Source organism: Lepeophtheirus salmonis, chromosome 7 (assembly GCF_016086655.4).
Source record: "Lepeophtheirus salmonis chromosome 7, UVic_Lsal_1.4, whole genome shotgun sequence".
NCBI lineage: Eukaryota > Metazoa > Arthropoda > Copepoda > Siphonostomatoida > Caligidae > Lepeophtheirus > Lepeophtheirus salmonis.
The window spans coordinates 1,517,715-1,536,139 of record NC_052137.2 but is presented as its reverse complement, the minus strand read 5'-3'; the positions used below and the strand labels follow the sequence as shown (position 1 = coordinate 1,536,139).

Here is an 18,425-nt window from a genome sequence, read left to right as displayed (position 1 = left end):
GAAATCAAATTAGAATGTAGGTTAATCCTATTAGACTCATCCAGGATTTGTGGGATAGAGTTGAAAATAAGACTTCCTTCTCTTCTAAGTATATAATTCCACCATTTTTTTTAAAGAAAATAATAACGAGGTTCTCTTTGGTTCAAATGAATAGTTTAGTAGAACAAATTTACTTTTAATTGTTAAATATATGAGGTTAGACGAGATTGATTTTTTTGTAGTTGACACCTGAACAGTGGTTTTTCTAAAGCTGTCTTTAATATCCTTTCATTTTTGAGAAGATAACGTCCAAGTATAAAGTACGCGTGCTCATGAATGACGGAGAGGGACATAAGAAGATAAAAGATTATGAAGAAGAAGATATTGAAGAGGGTTGAGGTCCAATGAGTGCTTATTATGGTCAAACTGCGTTTTAAAAATAAGTAAAATAATAAACAGTGATGAAAATCCGGTGAATGTTGTAGGAAGAATGAATTTTCTTTTCCTTAGCAGTTGTCATTATTATTTAATTTCTGAGTAGTTTCCAAAAAACCATTGCTATTTACAAAAATTTAAATTTTTTTATTTTTTTCAAAAATTCTCCGTTGTTGACTAAAAGTTAAATTTTTGTGAAAAATTTCAAAGTTAAATTTTCTAGTAAAAAGTAAAAATGTTTTTTTTTTTTGGGTGGGGAGGGGGCTACAACCCCTCAAGCCCACCCCCTGCGGACGCCCCTGCTGAGGATTTATTGCAGAGTTACAATTTTAATTCCTTTTTGGTTTCAGAGTAGAATTGGGATCGACATCCGAGTAATTCTAGCAAACGTCCTTGTTTATATCCTTTCTCCTTCCTCCCTTGTCACAGCTGATTGTAGCTAATCTAATGAAACGTCATGAGTATTATTCCTTTTCTCCTCCAAAACATTCTTTAAATTATGTGGGTTGATTTTTGGTTTTTCTTTTTTTTTTTTACATTCCCAAAACCCATTCTACAATGGATTTTTATTGCTGATTCATTACTTAATTAATATTGTGGTGTTAATGCCAAGGATTGGTTGATGGTTTATAAGTTAAAGCCCTTGTTGGTCTCAGAGTGTAAGAAGACTTTTGGTCATAAATATTATGTATGTACATGGTAGATCATATTTATAACTATGTATGGTTATAAACATATATATGTTGAATACAATGATTGTTCATATATAACAGCCTGTGCTTTTCACCAAAGTTCTCATCTGGTTGTCAAAAATGACAGAAACTCAATTGAACCCCAATATTAATAACAACAACAATAAAAGGATGAAGTATACCATGGTCAGTCTTTATTCTTTATTTTGTGTGCTCTTGCTTACAATCAATAATACTCTATACACGAAACCCCTACTTTTTTAACAAACTTAAGCTTATTTTTTTTTATTTCTTTATTAAAACAATGGCCCGTCAACATAAAAGTGCGCTATAATAGTTATCAACAAGTGATTCTTTATAACCCTTCACGTGGTGTTGCAAGGTGGACTATAATTGAAAGAACCACAATTCATCATCAAAATAAAATAATGATAAATTGATAGCTTAGCGTTCAAAAGCCATATCGGGCCATATATAAGTTTTGTAAATCAAATAAAACTTTTAAAATGTAACTAAAACTCTTGGATATTTCAATTCGTACTGCAAAATTGAATACTAAACCTATCAAATAAAATATTGGGTTGTAAGTATGAAATATAAAAATTAATTGGGATTTTTTTTTATGTACACGCACCATAAACGAAGGTAACAATTATTTAATGAATGTCTTTAGGAATAAAAATATTTTTTAAATATGAACACTATAACGACATACGGTTCATACTTTATACCTCATTTTTGGAATAATCGATTTGAGCAGTTTAAAAAAAAAAATTTCCTTCGTAAATTTAATAATTACATTCTCAAAAATATGACAATTCTTTTTTGAAGTCCATGAGAGCCCATGCAAGAGATCTCGGGATTTCATACCAGACTGTCCAAAGAACTATAAAAAAATAGATGGAAAGATCCTTGTGGTGGTGAATAGGTCATTTTGACACCAGCAATGATATCAACTCATCTCCTCCGTTCGCCTTCAATGCCACTGTCTGTCAGCCAGCTATGAGACACCTTCAAAGAGGGACTACATCTGCAGCGGATGCCAGGCCTTCCTTCTGGAACTGGAAGCCTAAAATTCTGCAAAGGGTCTCTACATTAAGGATTAAGAAAGCTCTGTCACACATTTATTTATGGTATTCATTTTGTTGAAATTCTATAGTTAAATAATAAATTATAATTTGTTGAAGTTTAAAATTCAAAGTGTTCAGATTTTAATGGACCACTCGGTACATATTTTTTGAACAAGTACAAATGGAGTGGTAAATAAAGGATTCAACCGTTCTTCGAGGTAGTAGTAAATCATTGAGGGATCATAAAAAGTTTATGGCTTCGAAATTATGTCTAGACGTAGTGTTCACATGTTTATTAAAACATCGATTTTTGGAAAGGCTAGGATTTGTACATTAAGTACTATTTTATGACAAAGTCAAAATGCTATCAAAAATAATACCATTGTCGTTCACTTCTTAAAAGAACTAGGAAAGAGTTCATATTGTTTTTTTTTGGGCTACTGGTACTATAGAATACTGTGGTACTGACGCATATAAAACGATACTTACAAAATTTACTGTTATAGGCCTTTATAATTAGTATATGTGTGTATATATTAGTGTATTCACAAAATACAATTAATAATATTTTACCCTAAAAGGTATCAGAGATAATACTATCAATAATTCCTTTTAGACAGTCATTACACGCTTCTTTTAACTCAATTTACAATTTGGCTGTTCTTTTTTTCTAATGCTCCATGTAAGAACTATCGAAAACTATTTAACTCCTCTATACACGCCTTTGTAGATTGTCCCGATGTTCGAATTTTAAAACAATTTTTCCATAAAACGTAAAGGGAATGGATGATCCAGAATCAAAAATGAGAAAACCACTAGTTATATTCTAAGCTTCCAAAATGATAGGGATCCCCAGGGGAAAGAAAAATGGGTTGGAATTAGCGCTGTTAAATTTCATAGCTCTTATTGCCAGCAAAACTACCAATTATGAACCTTAGCTGCTGAGAAGATAAGATCTTTTACCATCTCAGCTATTGCAAGATATGCTTCCTTCTCCTTGATGATTCTGAGCACCCTGAAACTGTACGGAAATATGATGTGGTGGTGATTGTAAGGTCTCACAATGCTTGTTTTAATCATAAATATTATTAGTATAGGGATTGTTAGTACATTTAATGGTGAGTTTATTGTTATGTTCTTCTTCACTAATGTTTCGGTTGTGTCATTTGAATTATGAATATTGACGGATTTTAATTAATTATTTTTGCTTTGGGATATGTATATAATGATTAGGCTGTTGTTTTGTTGAGAATGATGGGGAGAAGGATAATTATTTAACTAAAATATTTATTTATATCAATTTTTTTTTCGTGATTCTTCTTCTTCTATTTATTTCTTACGTTCTTTATGCATATCAAATGAACACTTCATGATAAAAAATAATCTTCTTCATCTAGATCAGGGGTCATCAAACTTTTTAAAGCAGAGGGCTACCTTAGGATTCCCAAAGCGCTTTAGGAATACCAGCTCAAAAAACATGTATAAACGAATTAAGAAACGATGTTTTTAGACCAAGTCCAAAGGGCAATTAAGAAGAAACCAATGGGGGGAACGGATGCCCGGGAGTGTAGGGTGTGTGACCCCCCTAGTCTAGTAAGACGTAGTCTTTAAATACTTAATAATGTACGATTATATTAATTCAATTTTCATCTTCATTTGATAACTATAAGGAAAAAAGCCTTTCGTTGCTTCAAAAAATAATAGGAATACAAGAGTGTGCCTTTCAAGGAAATAGCATTCGTTGCATACATATGCTCATTTTTTGGTTCCAACTTGTACAAATTCCTTTATGTATGTAAGTAATTTAGTAAGTCTTACTACACTAAACTCACAAGGAAATAACTTTAATCAAGAGAGAGAGAGAGTAAAAAAATAAAAAAAGTGGAACCATTAATTCAGTGTATGAAATACATGTAATGTAGGAAAGATGAAAAAAAAAGAAGAAGAAATAGAAATGATAAATGGGGAAAAGGAGTGAAATACTCGTACATTTAACCACTGGCTGCCTCTATGTATATTATGTATACTATTTAAATACTCATAATAATACTTAAAAATGATGATAATAATAGTCTTAACAATAAAACAAACACTTTCCTAATTGAAGATCTACAGCCACACACGTTCTGTTACTGTGGAAGGCCTACAATGGAGTCTGAAATATTTTTTGTCTGCGTATGTGGGGGTACTGTCATAATTATTGGAGTTGTGAAAAGGGTCAAAATCCCGGCAAGCGTAAAATTAAAAAACCTGACTGCAATGTCGAAACCGATTAAGCACTATGGAACGACGTAGCTCAATGGACAACGCGTTTTGGGAGAAATTATTCTGTTGAATTCAATGTGCCTAGGTTCGTGCACTGGTTCTTTCAATAGAAGAAAATATTTCTTTATATATATATGGACTCCAAAGAAGATTCCTAGTTCAGATGGAGTAAATGCTTTACTATAATGTTTACTTATACTGAATCAGTGCAACTGATTCAGACCGATTTAAGGAACATTATAAAAAAACAAACCGTAAACGCTTTATACTACAAGGAGAATGGCATCCTTTTTGATACTATTTTTACTTTGTGGTAAAATGTAAGTAAAATTCTTTAATCCTTAATCACAGCCTCCCACCTGACCCTCAGCCTTGCAAAGGGCTTGATGAGAAACTCCTTGTCCACTGCCTCGAGAATTGAAACCTGCATGGAGTCAACAGTGTTATGTGCACGTTTATTGGAATCTCTCTCTGAAACGCTCCACACATAGTAGCCCAATGGAGTCTAGATCCGGAGTACTAGGAGGCAACATTTCCCTTGTAGGAACTTTAGGATGTCAAGAGTGCGTTTTGTTTGCTCTTAGAACGATCTTCCCCACCCATCAAACTTCTTGAAAGCCTTAGCAACATCATAAACAGTTAATTTGGAATGCTTTGTAAACTCAATATCAGCAGTCATGTAGGCCCACAATAAAGGCAGCACAGGTTTAGTATTCGAAGGGTACATCAAGGATTTTTTATTGTCGACTTTTGTCAGTTGAATCTAATGAGCAGACTATCATACACCTTGTATATTTTAATAATATTATATCTGGCTCAGTTTTTCTCACTCCTTGGAATTTCGACATTTCCAATATCTTTATTTATAATTTAGGACAGGCACCCAGCAATACTTTTAATTCAGGACTCCCATAAGTGTAATTCCTTTTAAGTGTATGTAACAAAGTAATGATCATATAATTATTGTTCATTGTGTATTATACAAGTCGGAGGCAGGGTAAGACGCAACCATTTTCTTCTGCTTCTATTTTTATGATACAAACATCCAAAAACTATTTGAATATAAACACAAACAAACAAAATGGAAAAAGAAAAGGAAAAAAATGTAAACGTTCTTTCTTCCTCTATGTATGATATATGATTTAAATAAATTTATTTTTTTGTGAAATGAGAGAGTTAAAAGAATAAAATAAAATATACACATATTTATAGAGCATATGTTTATATACTTATATGTATGTATATTGTATACCTAGCAATAGCTTCTGTTTCTATAAATATATTTACATACTTCTTCTATCCCATGTATGATTCCATTATGATATCCCCTTTCAAAAAACGTATTTGTTTGTATGCATACGTGTGTTGAATTTCAGTCCGCAAATCTGAGGTCTAAGATTATATTGATTTTGAGCGGACGTAACTAACTACGCCCTTTCAAGAAGTGAGATCTAGATGAGTCACAAAGACTATTTGATTAAAGCAAATTGTTTCATTATATTGAGAACCACAAATTGTCAATTATACTTTAAAGCTTTCATTTGATTCATAAAACCGATATAACCCCTTTAAAAAAATCTACCAATTTTGAATTCTTTCATTGTACATGAGTTATACAATGAAATACTTAGAAATTCCTACCATAACGTCATATTATGAATATTAAAAAATAAAGAAGGAAGGGAGGGCCAAAATTAGTTGGCGATGGATTTTGGTATGAGACTGTTATAAATTTTACTGTAACGAAGTTATTCGTTCGTTCTAAATCCGTGCCAAAGAAAAATTTGGTCTTGATAGCTCTCCTTGCTAACACGAATGTGATCAATTCAATATACACGTCAGTTGTGCTTCAAGATTGTGAACATCGGCCCGGAATGATATATAGTTAAATGGGTTGAATAAATTATATTTTTACAATTCATAAATCCGTGTATAGATTGATGCAAAAAAAAATCGATTTACGATTTAAAAAAATAATTGAATTTAGGTCTAGAGTGAGATATTAGTATTTCTATTAGATTTATTTAAAAAAAAAACACTTTTTAAGAAACCAATCAAACACATTTTTTTTTGTTTAGACGACTATTTATGATATCTAAGACAATATCATACATAATGTTTTATCAGTTTCGTCCAGTTCAGTCGGTCCTTTGTACTGCAAGTCCTTCGGATCAGTCCTTAAACTTCGGTCCTTTGATTTTTTCCTATAAATGTCGAGGATTCACCAAGTCCAATAAATTATTAAAAATGTGTATTAAGAGTATTGAAAACGATTCAACTTCTGTCTAAGGTCTAAGATCGTGGCCTGGACCAAAATATCCCAATATTCGTATGTATATTGCAGATTCCAGGTGTTAATGTACCCCCTATTTGTATTGAAGTTCGGTTTTGATTTTTCCAGACCGAGAAGGACCGATATTTCGATCCAAACTGCGGTCATAAAACCTGAACCACAATTTCCTTTGTTATCAAATTTATTTTTAGGATACTTTTTTCTATGAGGCCAAACATATTCATTATTTTTTTGTTTAGACCAATTTTTACTGCTACGAGATTGGCCCAGACTGAATTAGTTCCATCTGAACAAAATGATAACAGTCTCAGACTATTCTAGGATTTCCAGATCGAAATCCCACACTAGTCATTGCAATGATCCTTGTACTTTTCTATATTCATGATAATATTACCATTGGATTCTTCATCCGCTCGGATTAAGCAGAACTGTAAACGCAAAACTTTTTGAATCTCAATAAAAAAATATAATTATTATTCCCGTATGGACAGGGCCTTGGACTTTGGAGGGAAATTTCATCTTTTTGAGAAAAGTCCATCTGTCCTTTGGAACTGTACCTTGGAATTTTTAGTAAAAATGTAGATAGTTAATTAAGCCAAAAAAGCTATATTTATTATGAGCATTGCACATATCTTGCAAAAAATATTCCTTTTTTTATGATACAACACGAACACATTATATTTTTATTAAGTTGTATAATATATTCTTTTTACAATATAACGCCATAATTAAACAAGGGAAAAAAACCACATGAAGGATCGATTTTACATTTTTTAAGGACCAACAATTGGGAATGGACTGCGGTCTTCGGTCCTAAATAAGAACTAATACCACAATAGTCATACATCTCATCAATGTTATTACATTTTTTAAAAACTGATTAAGATTTATTTCTTCTATTTGCAAATTATTTATGACTTAAACTAATTATATTAAAATAAATACAAATTGAGAACCCCTACAACAAATTTCAAAATACACCTTTGGGTCTACAATTTTATTTTGAGATCAAAACCCAACATTAATGCCTCTGTGTTTAAATATATCATTATAACACTCTGAAGGTCATATCGACAACAGATGATGTCTTGCCCTGTTTTTTATTTAAAATGTAAACTTTTGAAGTGACATTGTCTGTATATAATATTTAAAAAGGATGTATGTATATGTGTGTATATACAGGGAACCCTCTCCATAAAAAATCATAAATACATTGGGAAATAAAAATAAATACTTCAATGCAAATGATGGGTATACACAGAGATAATTGTTAAATTTATAAGTACTGGAGTTAAGTAAACATATATTGCGCAATGAGTTTATAAAATCACCATATTACGTTGCTGATTTGAAAATAATGAAGGTAGAAACATGACGTCACAAAAAATGGAAGTTGAAATTAAAAAGTTCCGATTTTCTATTCAAATTATTTCTGTAAAGTTTTATCCACTCCATATTTACAGATATTGTAGATGACATTCAAAGGTACTTAATGAATCTAATTTGACCATTTATACAACTTGACCACCGTTGTCAAATTATATGTCAAATGTCATAATATAGGTTATATTTCATGTGAACTACAGCTCCAGAAAATATGACTGTCTGAAGTTAGAAGGTTAACTACATCTTATGCTAAAAATCACACAATGAAAGGACTGCATTTCTCGGCAACTCATCATCTGATAGAAAAAAGATTTATGTATTTTGAGTTTGTAGGTAAAAATCTCAACTCTAACGTCATCGAATTATGCATAAACAATTACCGTTTTCGGAGTTTTGATATAGAATATAGGGCTTACTAAATCCTTATTAGACCTTTCAGAAGGCACTCTTCAAGTTTTGGTTGCCCAAAACGAAATAAACTGCCCCATTTTTGGTTTTACAAGTTTGTATACAAGAGATTACAAATAGAACTTTATTACTACTTTTGTAAATATTGTTATTATTTGTGAACATGCGGATGCTCGTGTGTGCAGTTTGTGAGAAATTGGAGATATAGTGAGCAAACAGGTAGCTAGTGGCACACGTATCATTCAAAAGTCATCAGTCAGAAAATATATATGTAGGTTTTTAAATCGTAAACCATTAAATTAAAAACAAATGAAAATTAACATGGTTACTAAACAATTGGAAGAATGTCTGTGAAGAGAGCAGCCTGGGTGTAATTACGTTTTATTAAATTAGCTGAGAGCAGCTGGCAAATGAAGGAGGCACTAATCTCACTCCGTATCAACCCAGGCCAAAAACAGAAATTAGTCTGAGGATAGCTATCCTCAATGCTACTATGAACCCACTTTTAGCTCCCAAAAAGCTACTCAGCATTATTATCCGTTCTTCATGAGCAAAACTCCCTCACGGCTACACTTTATGATTAAATGTTATCTCCTCAAGTATGAAGAATTATGATAACAGAAAATAAAAACACTGCTCTGGTTGGCAACAGCAACCAAACGCACATACTAAAAGATGCTTAGGATTTACAGCCTAGTTATCGAGTGTATGTACTTTTAATTAGGCCATGGTGAAATGAGTATACATTTTTTGTAGCCCATTTGTAAAAGTATATGGTATGACTTTAATATAAAATTTATATATGACATGCTTATTTATTTAGTTTGCTTAAGAAACATTTGAAAAATGGTGATAGAAATTCAAAGTAAGAACTTATTTCTTTTAAACTAGGATATAATAAAATTTCCCCGTCTTTTATTTTTGTTATTTCCTAAAGATACAAAATAAAATTAAGCTTAGCTTCTTCTTAGCCAATAAACCCAAAAATATAACAAACCCATATATTTATATTAATCCGCACGAAATTTAACCATATAAACCATTATGAATTTTGAAAACCACAAAAGAAGATATAATTATAATATTTAGTTATTATTTGTATATTTACTACTATCAAAGCTGATTAGTTTTGCCAGATTAAATCCCTGCTTTTTCTGTTACCTACTTCATAATGATAACAATATTTAAGACTTTAAAGTAAGAAAGAAAAGAAAATATGAAGTTAAAGCCTATAATACGCTTAGCAGTACAGCTCTACTAGTGTTGAGACGTCATTCAAGACCGAGCTTTTTTCATTCGATATTAAGTGATTTTCTCTCAACTGATTGACGATTTAAGACTTTAGACCGAAATTTAATTGTTTTTTTGTCTAAATATATAAACCGTTTTTATCACCACTCTTAATTTATGAGTTGTATAAATATGATTCATTCAACACATTTTACTTCATATTTCATGTCATTGTAGATCAATGGTCACCATTTTGAAATACAATGGACCGCTGTCTACAATTATTTATCCATGGAATACGTATAGAACGAATTTTAAATGAGACCAATCCAGACTTTTTTTTTTGTTAGATCAAACAACACTAATATTTGTTTGAGTCCAGTTTAAACCAAACTTCTTTAAAGAGCTAATTAATTTGACAGGTTTTACGATTTTAGACCAAAACTCAACACTAATTAACACATTTAAAACAGTTTGAGTTAACAATCACCAAAAAGACCGAATTTTTCTTTGGGACCGATTTAGATCGATTTGTACTGTGGGACCAGTTCATACCGAACTTATGTAAAGAACATAATTCTTTTGATCCTCTAAAAATGATAAAAGTCTCAGACATGCTTAGGATTTTCAGACCCAAACCCAACACTAATTCCAACATCTTCTTTCATTCTCTTGGCAGGAGAAGAAGAATAATTCATCTGTATGTATGCAATGAATCAAGTCCCTCTTTATTTTTTACTGCATATGAACATTTTATTTTATGATTTTTATGATTTTTTTTCTAATGCTGTCTTTCTTCCCCCTCATAAAATTGATAAGAGCCCATTCTGTCTCCTATTTTTGGATGACACATAAAATGCGGCTACTTTTACACCTTCTCATTTGGACGATCAAAAAAGGTTTAAGGTATGTTACTAGACATTATAAGTCAAGTTAATATTTTGATCAGTCGCAACGTTCGAACGAGAAAACTTTTTCTAGCGAGATTTCTAGGGGATTTACATTAACGATAAATTCCAGAGAATGTATCTTTGTTTACATTATATTTATCAATTACTAGCAGGAAATAAATTGCTTGGATTTATTGTCCGTCGATGAACTTTTCTTCAATACTATGGAAATGTACTTTTCTTTGTCAATATGACACACTGAGTCTTAGCTGCACACTAAAAAGTGAGTTTTCTGCAGACAGATAGACAAATACATTTTTCTTTATCAATTTAGACAAGAAAAATGAAAACCTCTGATTACTTGTGCTGAAAGGTCCCTAGTCTCCATTCCCCTATAAAGGCACATTCTAGGAGATTATAAAAAAATAGCAGTTTCAGCGTTTGATCGTTTACAGATGCTTATAGACTATAGTATAGGTTTGCCTAGTCTATTTGATTATTATACCCTCTACCCTCATAAAAAATAAAATATATATACAACAGCGCCAAATTTACAAAAGAATAACATATAATTTCTATAATAGACACAATTCCTTAGTATCGTAACTCATCCCAATAATTTGAATAGAAAGCCAATAATATAATCAAATATTATTATCAAACACTAATTGCCACAGTAACAGAATGAAAAATTAACAGTTGTGATTAGGAGGGTCAGAACATTTATTTATATTTTTCTGATATATAGCCAATGTCAAATTGATTTATTCAACTCGGCCGCTAGTGGACACACAGATGTTAGCTGACAAGGTGTGAGTAATTTTCGGAGTCTGTGCGAGGGCCCCATTTTGCTGAAAAACAACATTGCCGTCATGGAAATTTGCCTGGACCCTAGGGAATTCCTTGAAAAGATCGAGATTCTTAGCATGGACAAAGACTTGGTTGTGTCCTTTTTGATGTTGTCCTTGATGCCATCTGCATTAATGATGGCTTTTTCTTTCCAGAGTTCTCCTTCCTCGCTATGGTCTTGTAGTAATCTAGCCTCTTGGTAGCATTGTAGATGGTCTTACGAGCCCCATTCTCGTCAGCCTGGGCACTTCTGTTGGAGTGTTAACCGCAGGAAGAAGATTGATCCCCTAAGCCTTGAATCACGTTGCAATGACATTTATCGCCCTATTATAGAATTTCAAAAGAAGCTGCAGGTGCTTAAGATACATGGCTACTTATACAATTACATACAGTTCTAACTTTATGATCCAGAACCTCTCAAATCAATAGAATACATGTCAGTAAGTTGTAAGTTTTCACCCTGTGTTAGGAGTAAAAAAATAAGAGGGGATTTTTTTATTTTTGTTTAAAATTGCTTTTATCTTGATGCATTACAAATATAACATTGGGAAGTGACAAAAATATTTTTTAGTCAACTAAATTTATTTATTCATTCAATAAATGTATAAATAAATAAGTATTTCACTACAAAAAAGTGGAACAAAGCCTATATGACATTTTATCTATATTTGTATTACCAATCATGTACATTGTACACGCATATTAAACAGTATGTGTATGAAAACCCCGATTGTTTTCAACGTGACTGTTAGTATAATGACAAAGCCGCCTCTTTAACCCCCCCCATCAATGTATTGCCAGGTTAAATATATGTACATAGTTCAATGGTATATTTGAAATTATGCAGCAACGTAGCTCATTGGACAATGCACTCGGGTGAAATGATTCTCATAAACTCAACTTTCCAGCCTCAAAATTGAGCCGAAGTTTTTCAGCAATAATAATTTGCAGATATAACTTTGGGACAATTTATACTCGATATGGACGCTATTAGGTTTAATCACGTAGTCCAGTTGACCACGGCTGGCGTAAGGTGGTCATCTTTCATTTGTGTAGCACTTTAGGGAGGCGAGGCTTTTGTAGAAAGACATTTGAACCTTCCTTCTCAGCTCAGATCACAACTAGTAGTCGATAAGGTCGAGATACTCGGCTGTTGGAGAACAAAACTTCTGTGATAAATGTTGTATATAAATATTTTGGCTGTCGAGACAACACAACAGTCAGTTGACAAAAGACTATATAAATAATTTACCAGAAAAATAAACCTTCTGTAAATACTTCTGCTCACCTTTGTATACATAAAGTAAGGGAACACGAGGGAGAGAGTTCTTGAAAATATGACCTTTCTGTATGCTAAAAAGAATAACAAAGTTACTTTGATAATTTGAACAATATTTTAAATGAGAGCTGTCATGACGTTGTATTATATCAACTCTGGTTGGAAGTGGGATACACCCTAATACCACTATGTATCTATCAAAAACATAGATAGAAATGACTCTAATGGCGATTATCAATTCTACTTCGAATTGAACAAGGACGTATAGTTATAATAATGATAAGTGTTGTTGAAAATTATACATATGATCTGCCTAGATAATAGAAAAGAAAAGTAAATGAAATTTAACGTGATCATCCTGAAAAATAATGAAGAGTGTTTTGTGAGAAGATCAGCTTAGCTGTCATGATGTAACATTAGATTAGCTGTGAGAAGCTATGAGGTGAAGGAAATAAACAATAACCTCCACTCCGAATCTAACAAGGAATCACTACGAGTTGGATCCTCAATTCTACTCCGATTCTAAAAGGACTTACATTTATAACTCTCCAAACAATCGTGAGTCCTACTCTCAGTCTTCAATGAGCACACGCAATAGGAATTATTTATACTTAGATTTTCTCTCTTCTAGAATCTAGAAAACAGTCACATTTTTTATACAACTTTTTACATATATACACAAGAGAATCACTCCCCTTTTGACCATTTGGGACTTAATTGCATTGCCCATCATGTTGATAACTAGTTAAATTACACTTTTTGCTAATTATGTCTTATGTGCAAATATCAAATATATATTTATTTTGCAGGGATTATTAAACAAAGAGAACGTTAGATAGTCCTTTATGATTATAGGTAAACACACCTGATCAGTTGCAACCCTGGTTTAATAGTAAAAAAATATTTAACAATTTTAATTTTTTAATAAATATATAATGTGGATTTTTTTTTTAAATTTTACCTATTCTTTTTTTTTGCTTCTTCTCCTTTCATTCTATATTTATTTAAAAAAACGTAAGATTTAGAAAGCTCCACCATTTTGTTTTTTATATTTGTATATATTTATGTACATATGACTATAAACATATGATATTTCCGCTTTTGGAAGCCAGCAAGGGTTGGCTATAATATTATTATTGTTATTTACCAAAATATAAATTACAAAAACAAAAATACAATAATAAAAAAAAAAACCATTCCAACCAATGGTTTGTAAAGGTATACATAAGTATAAAGATACTCTTGCTTCACAGAATAACAACACAATGTTCATTACTACTTAATACACGATTTTTTAAGGAGATTAGGGTGCTGATTTTTATGTAGTGGGTATTAAACTTTAAAGAACAAACAAAATTGAAAGGACCCACGATAAACAACATGGTAACCTTGACGTTTTGAAGAGGGTTTGGAAGAAAAGCAGCTTCGCTGCCGTGACAGTTGTTTTATTCTCAATGACTTCCTGAAAGAGAGATACATATTTCTTATGCTAGTATTAAAAATGTTCTGAAGAATCTCACAGTATACTCCAAAGGAATGCAATATCTATGAAAAAGGTGCATTGATGTTACTAGGAGGTTTGAAATGCCTCTAGATTGGGAACTGCACAGAGGAGGATCCTTTAATTTTCAAGAAGTGCCAACCGTCTCCACTGATAGTGCTTCAGACATTCGTTGGTAAAGCTCACTAATTGATGAAATGGTTGAACAGTCCTTTAAATAAGGATAATGTCATTTTAAGGGTGTCAAAAGGCCCCTGGTGCCGTTCAGGATGGTTTCTACGCCAAAAATCGGGAGGTGTTTAAAAAAATCCACTATGGCTCCTTTTTGTGACTACTTGAGAAGGAAAAACATCAACAAAGGAGCATATAACAGCATCAAAGTGATAAAGAATAAATATAATATCAGCAAAAAATTTAAATCTAATATTCACTATACTGAAAGGTTTTGGCATCCCAATATACATTCCATATTTTTGGACTATAAATTTCAAGTTAAAAAAAATTAATATAAAGTTATAGTTACCCCGTTTATCCTATTTTAGAATAGGTTATTATTACACCATGTTTTCAAATTAAAGAGCATATACTACAACATTCAATCTTGATGTATCCCTAAAAAAATGCTAATATATCAATAAAAAAGATTTGCAATAAGTGAAAAGCTGGAAAGTCTTTATGGAAGTACTCATTAGGGATTCTGAAGATGACAAGTTCAATGGTTTTGAGTAATGTAACTAGTTTAAATTTATTTCTTTACGTGCCCTCCTTGTATACTTTTTATTTGATGCTACACAGATGCTACTTATAGTGCAGAAAAAACAGTTGTGAAATAAGTAGTTTGATCCTCTGCCGATTATGTAAGTTTGTGAACTGGCATAGAAAAGAACAGTCTATAATATTAATGGTAGGTTTATTTTAATAGTGAGAGACAGAATTAGAAAAAAAAACAAAAATGTGTTTGGAGGAAGATAAATACTAAGTATAAACCCAAGAACATAATCCCCCCGTTATGTCTAGAGGGTTTTTCTATGCTACTAGGAAAGGATGACTTTCACTTCGTCAAAAGGGAGAATGGAAATGTTGGGCGTCAACTTTTTTCTAATATGGCCGTGTAATCTCCTAGTATGACAATGACCCAAAACATACGCCCATGACAACAAATGAGTGACTCAAAAATGATCAACTTTAGGTCATGGAGGGCCTTAAAAAAATTTACCAGTGGAGAAACGGGGGGAAAAAAATGGGTTAGTAGTTTAAGGCACAAATTTCTTTTTTATAAATACTCTTACTATTTACCTTTGAGTGGTCCTCGAACGTAGTCCACAAATACCTTTGGCTGATCCATAGACCAAGTGCTCCTTGTTTGACGAAGGCTTCCACTCCCACTTTTGACACAGAGTGCTAGAACCCAGTAAAAGCAGGAAAGGAGGAGAAAGATGACCTGACTTTTGTGGGACGGGGATCTTTTTATGGTGTTATGGGGGTAGGTTGTAGCCATTCTTTGTCTCTCCTTTGATGGTATCTACCTTGATGTATAGGTTGTGGGGTAGGTATGGACTTCTTTATTTCATTCTTTTTGATGATATATCTTGGTTATTGGATATTTCTGTAATGAATAATGAATAGTTTAATTATAATTTGTACATGTAACATACAAAGAAAAATATCAATAATCTGTGATTGTACACGTAGATAACGTGTCAATGTGTAAGGAGCCTGAAATTTTATGTGTAAGTTAAAATAATCAATTAATTTCCGCTCTTTAAATCATATATACAATTTTTTTGATTCGTTACGTAAAAGCAAAAAAATCAACATTGGCTTTGATAAATAAAATAACAACTTCTAAGTTCATAAATTTTAGATGAGGAGAATCATGAAAAAGCCTACCACCTTATTTGTATTAGCAAATAAGTAATATTTTGCTGATATAAGGGTACAAATTGTCTTTTGTAAAAAATCATATGATTCTTTCGTATGATGTAAATTAGCTAAAAAAAGAGACATCCATTTTTTCTTAATTTCCGTTTTTATCACATGTCACATATATAAAGATAATTTCTCAGACAATCTCCATGTTATTTACTTATTCATTGTTTTCATTGATGTCAATAATTACATCTAGGAAACTCATGGTTTCATGTAAAATGGAAAAATGAAAGAAGACTAAACATTGATTTTTGAACTCTATTATCAAATTAATAGATACTGAAAACCCTTGTGAAAGGGCTAAATTAAAAACAAATACATTTTAATATAGATCGAGTAGGAACGAGAATCGTAGGATAGTGTGGGAAAAAATATGATACAGTCTGTTGTACTGTATAAGTTAATCTATTGTCAATACTAGGGAAATTAGAATTTATAATGACTTTGGAAATGGCATATTTTTAAAACTAGAAAGACAATGGTGGTGACATTTTAGTAAGATATTTTAAAAACCAAGTCTTCCAGAAGAAATATTATTTTATTCAGCATATGAAAACTACCTCTAGACAAAGTTTCTAAGGCGTAGTCTTTTTAATTATCCAGTTAATGCTACCTCAGAAGGCAATTGAATCATTTTCCCCCCCACCAATTTTTACTCCGGGATATCGGAATTCATCCTTTTGATGTTTTGTAGTAACTTCATTTGTATTGTAACTATTTAGTTTAAAAAAAAAAGCTACAATACTATTCTTTTGTTGGCTAAAATAGTTTTGAAACTTGAGTGAGATTATTTCTGAAAGCAAACCATCCTTTAACTGTCGATCTAGTGTATATTTATTAATATTTGGTTAAGTAGAAAATTCTGAGCGTTTTTCGCTAGATGTCTTTAATAAACTTTATATCACAATTAATTCATTGTATAAAAAAAAGCTTAAAGTATGCATAAAGGTTAAGTACATGCTTTAAAAAAACTTCATTTAGAGTTTTATACTTGGTGAAGTCAGTTGTGTGTTACAGGGTTCCAAAATGGAAGTAAAAAAAGAGACAATTCAATATATTCTTCAGTATCACTACGATCAAGGTGAAAAGGGGGAGTAGGCAGTCAAAAAAGTTCTGCTGTTTATGGACCCAATACATTATCGAATGCAACGGCAATGCGGTGGTTCCGTTCTGGTAATATGGAGGTAAAAAATTTCGATAAAACAATGGAAATCGCGGAGTGAACACTTATTAAAATTGTCCAGGAACTGAAGATAAGCCAAAAAACCGTTTGAAACCATCTTAATCGGATAATCCTAATGATTTTAATTTTACCGTCAAAATAAAACGGGAAAAAAACTGCTCTGAACTTTTTACCTGACCTTTTAAAAGTTCAATATAAATTTAGAATCTTCATGGAATCTTTTTTTCTTAATAAGCAAATAGACTTAATTGCATTTCTTAAAAACAGGTTGGATCAATTTTAATATGAGCAGTCCGTGATTTACCTCCCTCGTTCTAGTGATAATACATATTAATGTCTTATGAATATATCCTAACGCTAAGGGTTAGATACATATGTATATTTTGATACAGGTTAAAGTTACAATTTTATTTGTAAGTTTCGTTTTGATATCAAATTCACTGACGTACTTCAGCATTTACTTTCATCTTAAAGAAAAATATCTTTATTCTAACCAAATATTATTTTCTTTGTACTCTTTACTCATTTTTATCAATAAAATTACATAATAATGAAAGGCTTGCATAAGATTTTGAATTTCAATAATAATCCGTCAATCAATTAAGGCTTTAATAACGACGTGTAATATATGTGACATCATCTTAAATTTGTTTAAAAAAAGAAAATTGTCTATTTTATTTTCAGAGAGTGTTTAAAATTTCTAAGTACTCTATTTATTCAAATTAAACTTTTCTAATTGTCTATGACTTCACTATATATTTTTTGTTTTGTTTGCTTACACTAACAGAGATACTTTATTTAGAATTTTTGATTATATTGTTTTAAATGTATTGTAACATATTTTCTAGAATATATTTTCAATTCATATTTATTCTTTAAAAAAAGTATAAGCTTGTGTACAATTTATAGAAACAATTAAATGTTAGCGGCCAGATGTGACATATAGGGCTTGGCTTTTAAATCTCTTAAGGTCACAAATGTAACACATCTGAAAATTAAGAATGCAAATGTTTAGTTAAAAAAATTATTAATATAT

General features: G+C 31.5%; 1 protein-coding gene across 1 annotated transcript in view; it reads right to left on the bottom strand.

The window, feature by feature from the left end:
* LOC121122127 (semaphorin-1A-like) overlaps positions 1 to 18,425 on the bottom strand; it is a 140,825-nt gene that overhangs the window by 101,499 nt on the left and 20,901 nt on the right. Inside the window, 1 exon segment of the mRNA XM_071890075.1 lies at positions 15,574 to 15,883. Coding sequence (XP_071746176.1) covers positions 15,574 to 15,775 — 202 coding nt within the window. The 5' untranslated portion in view covers positions 15,776 to 15,883.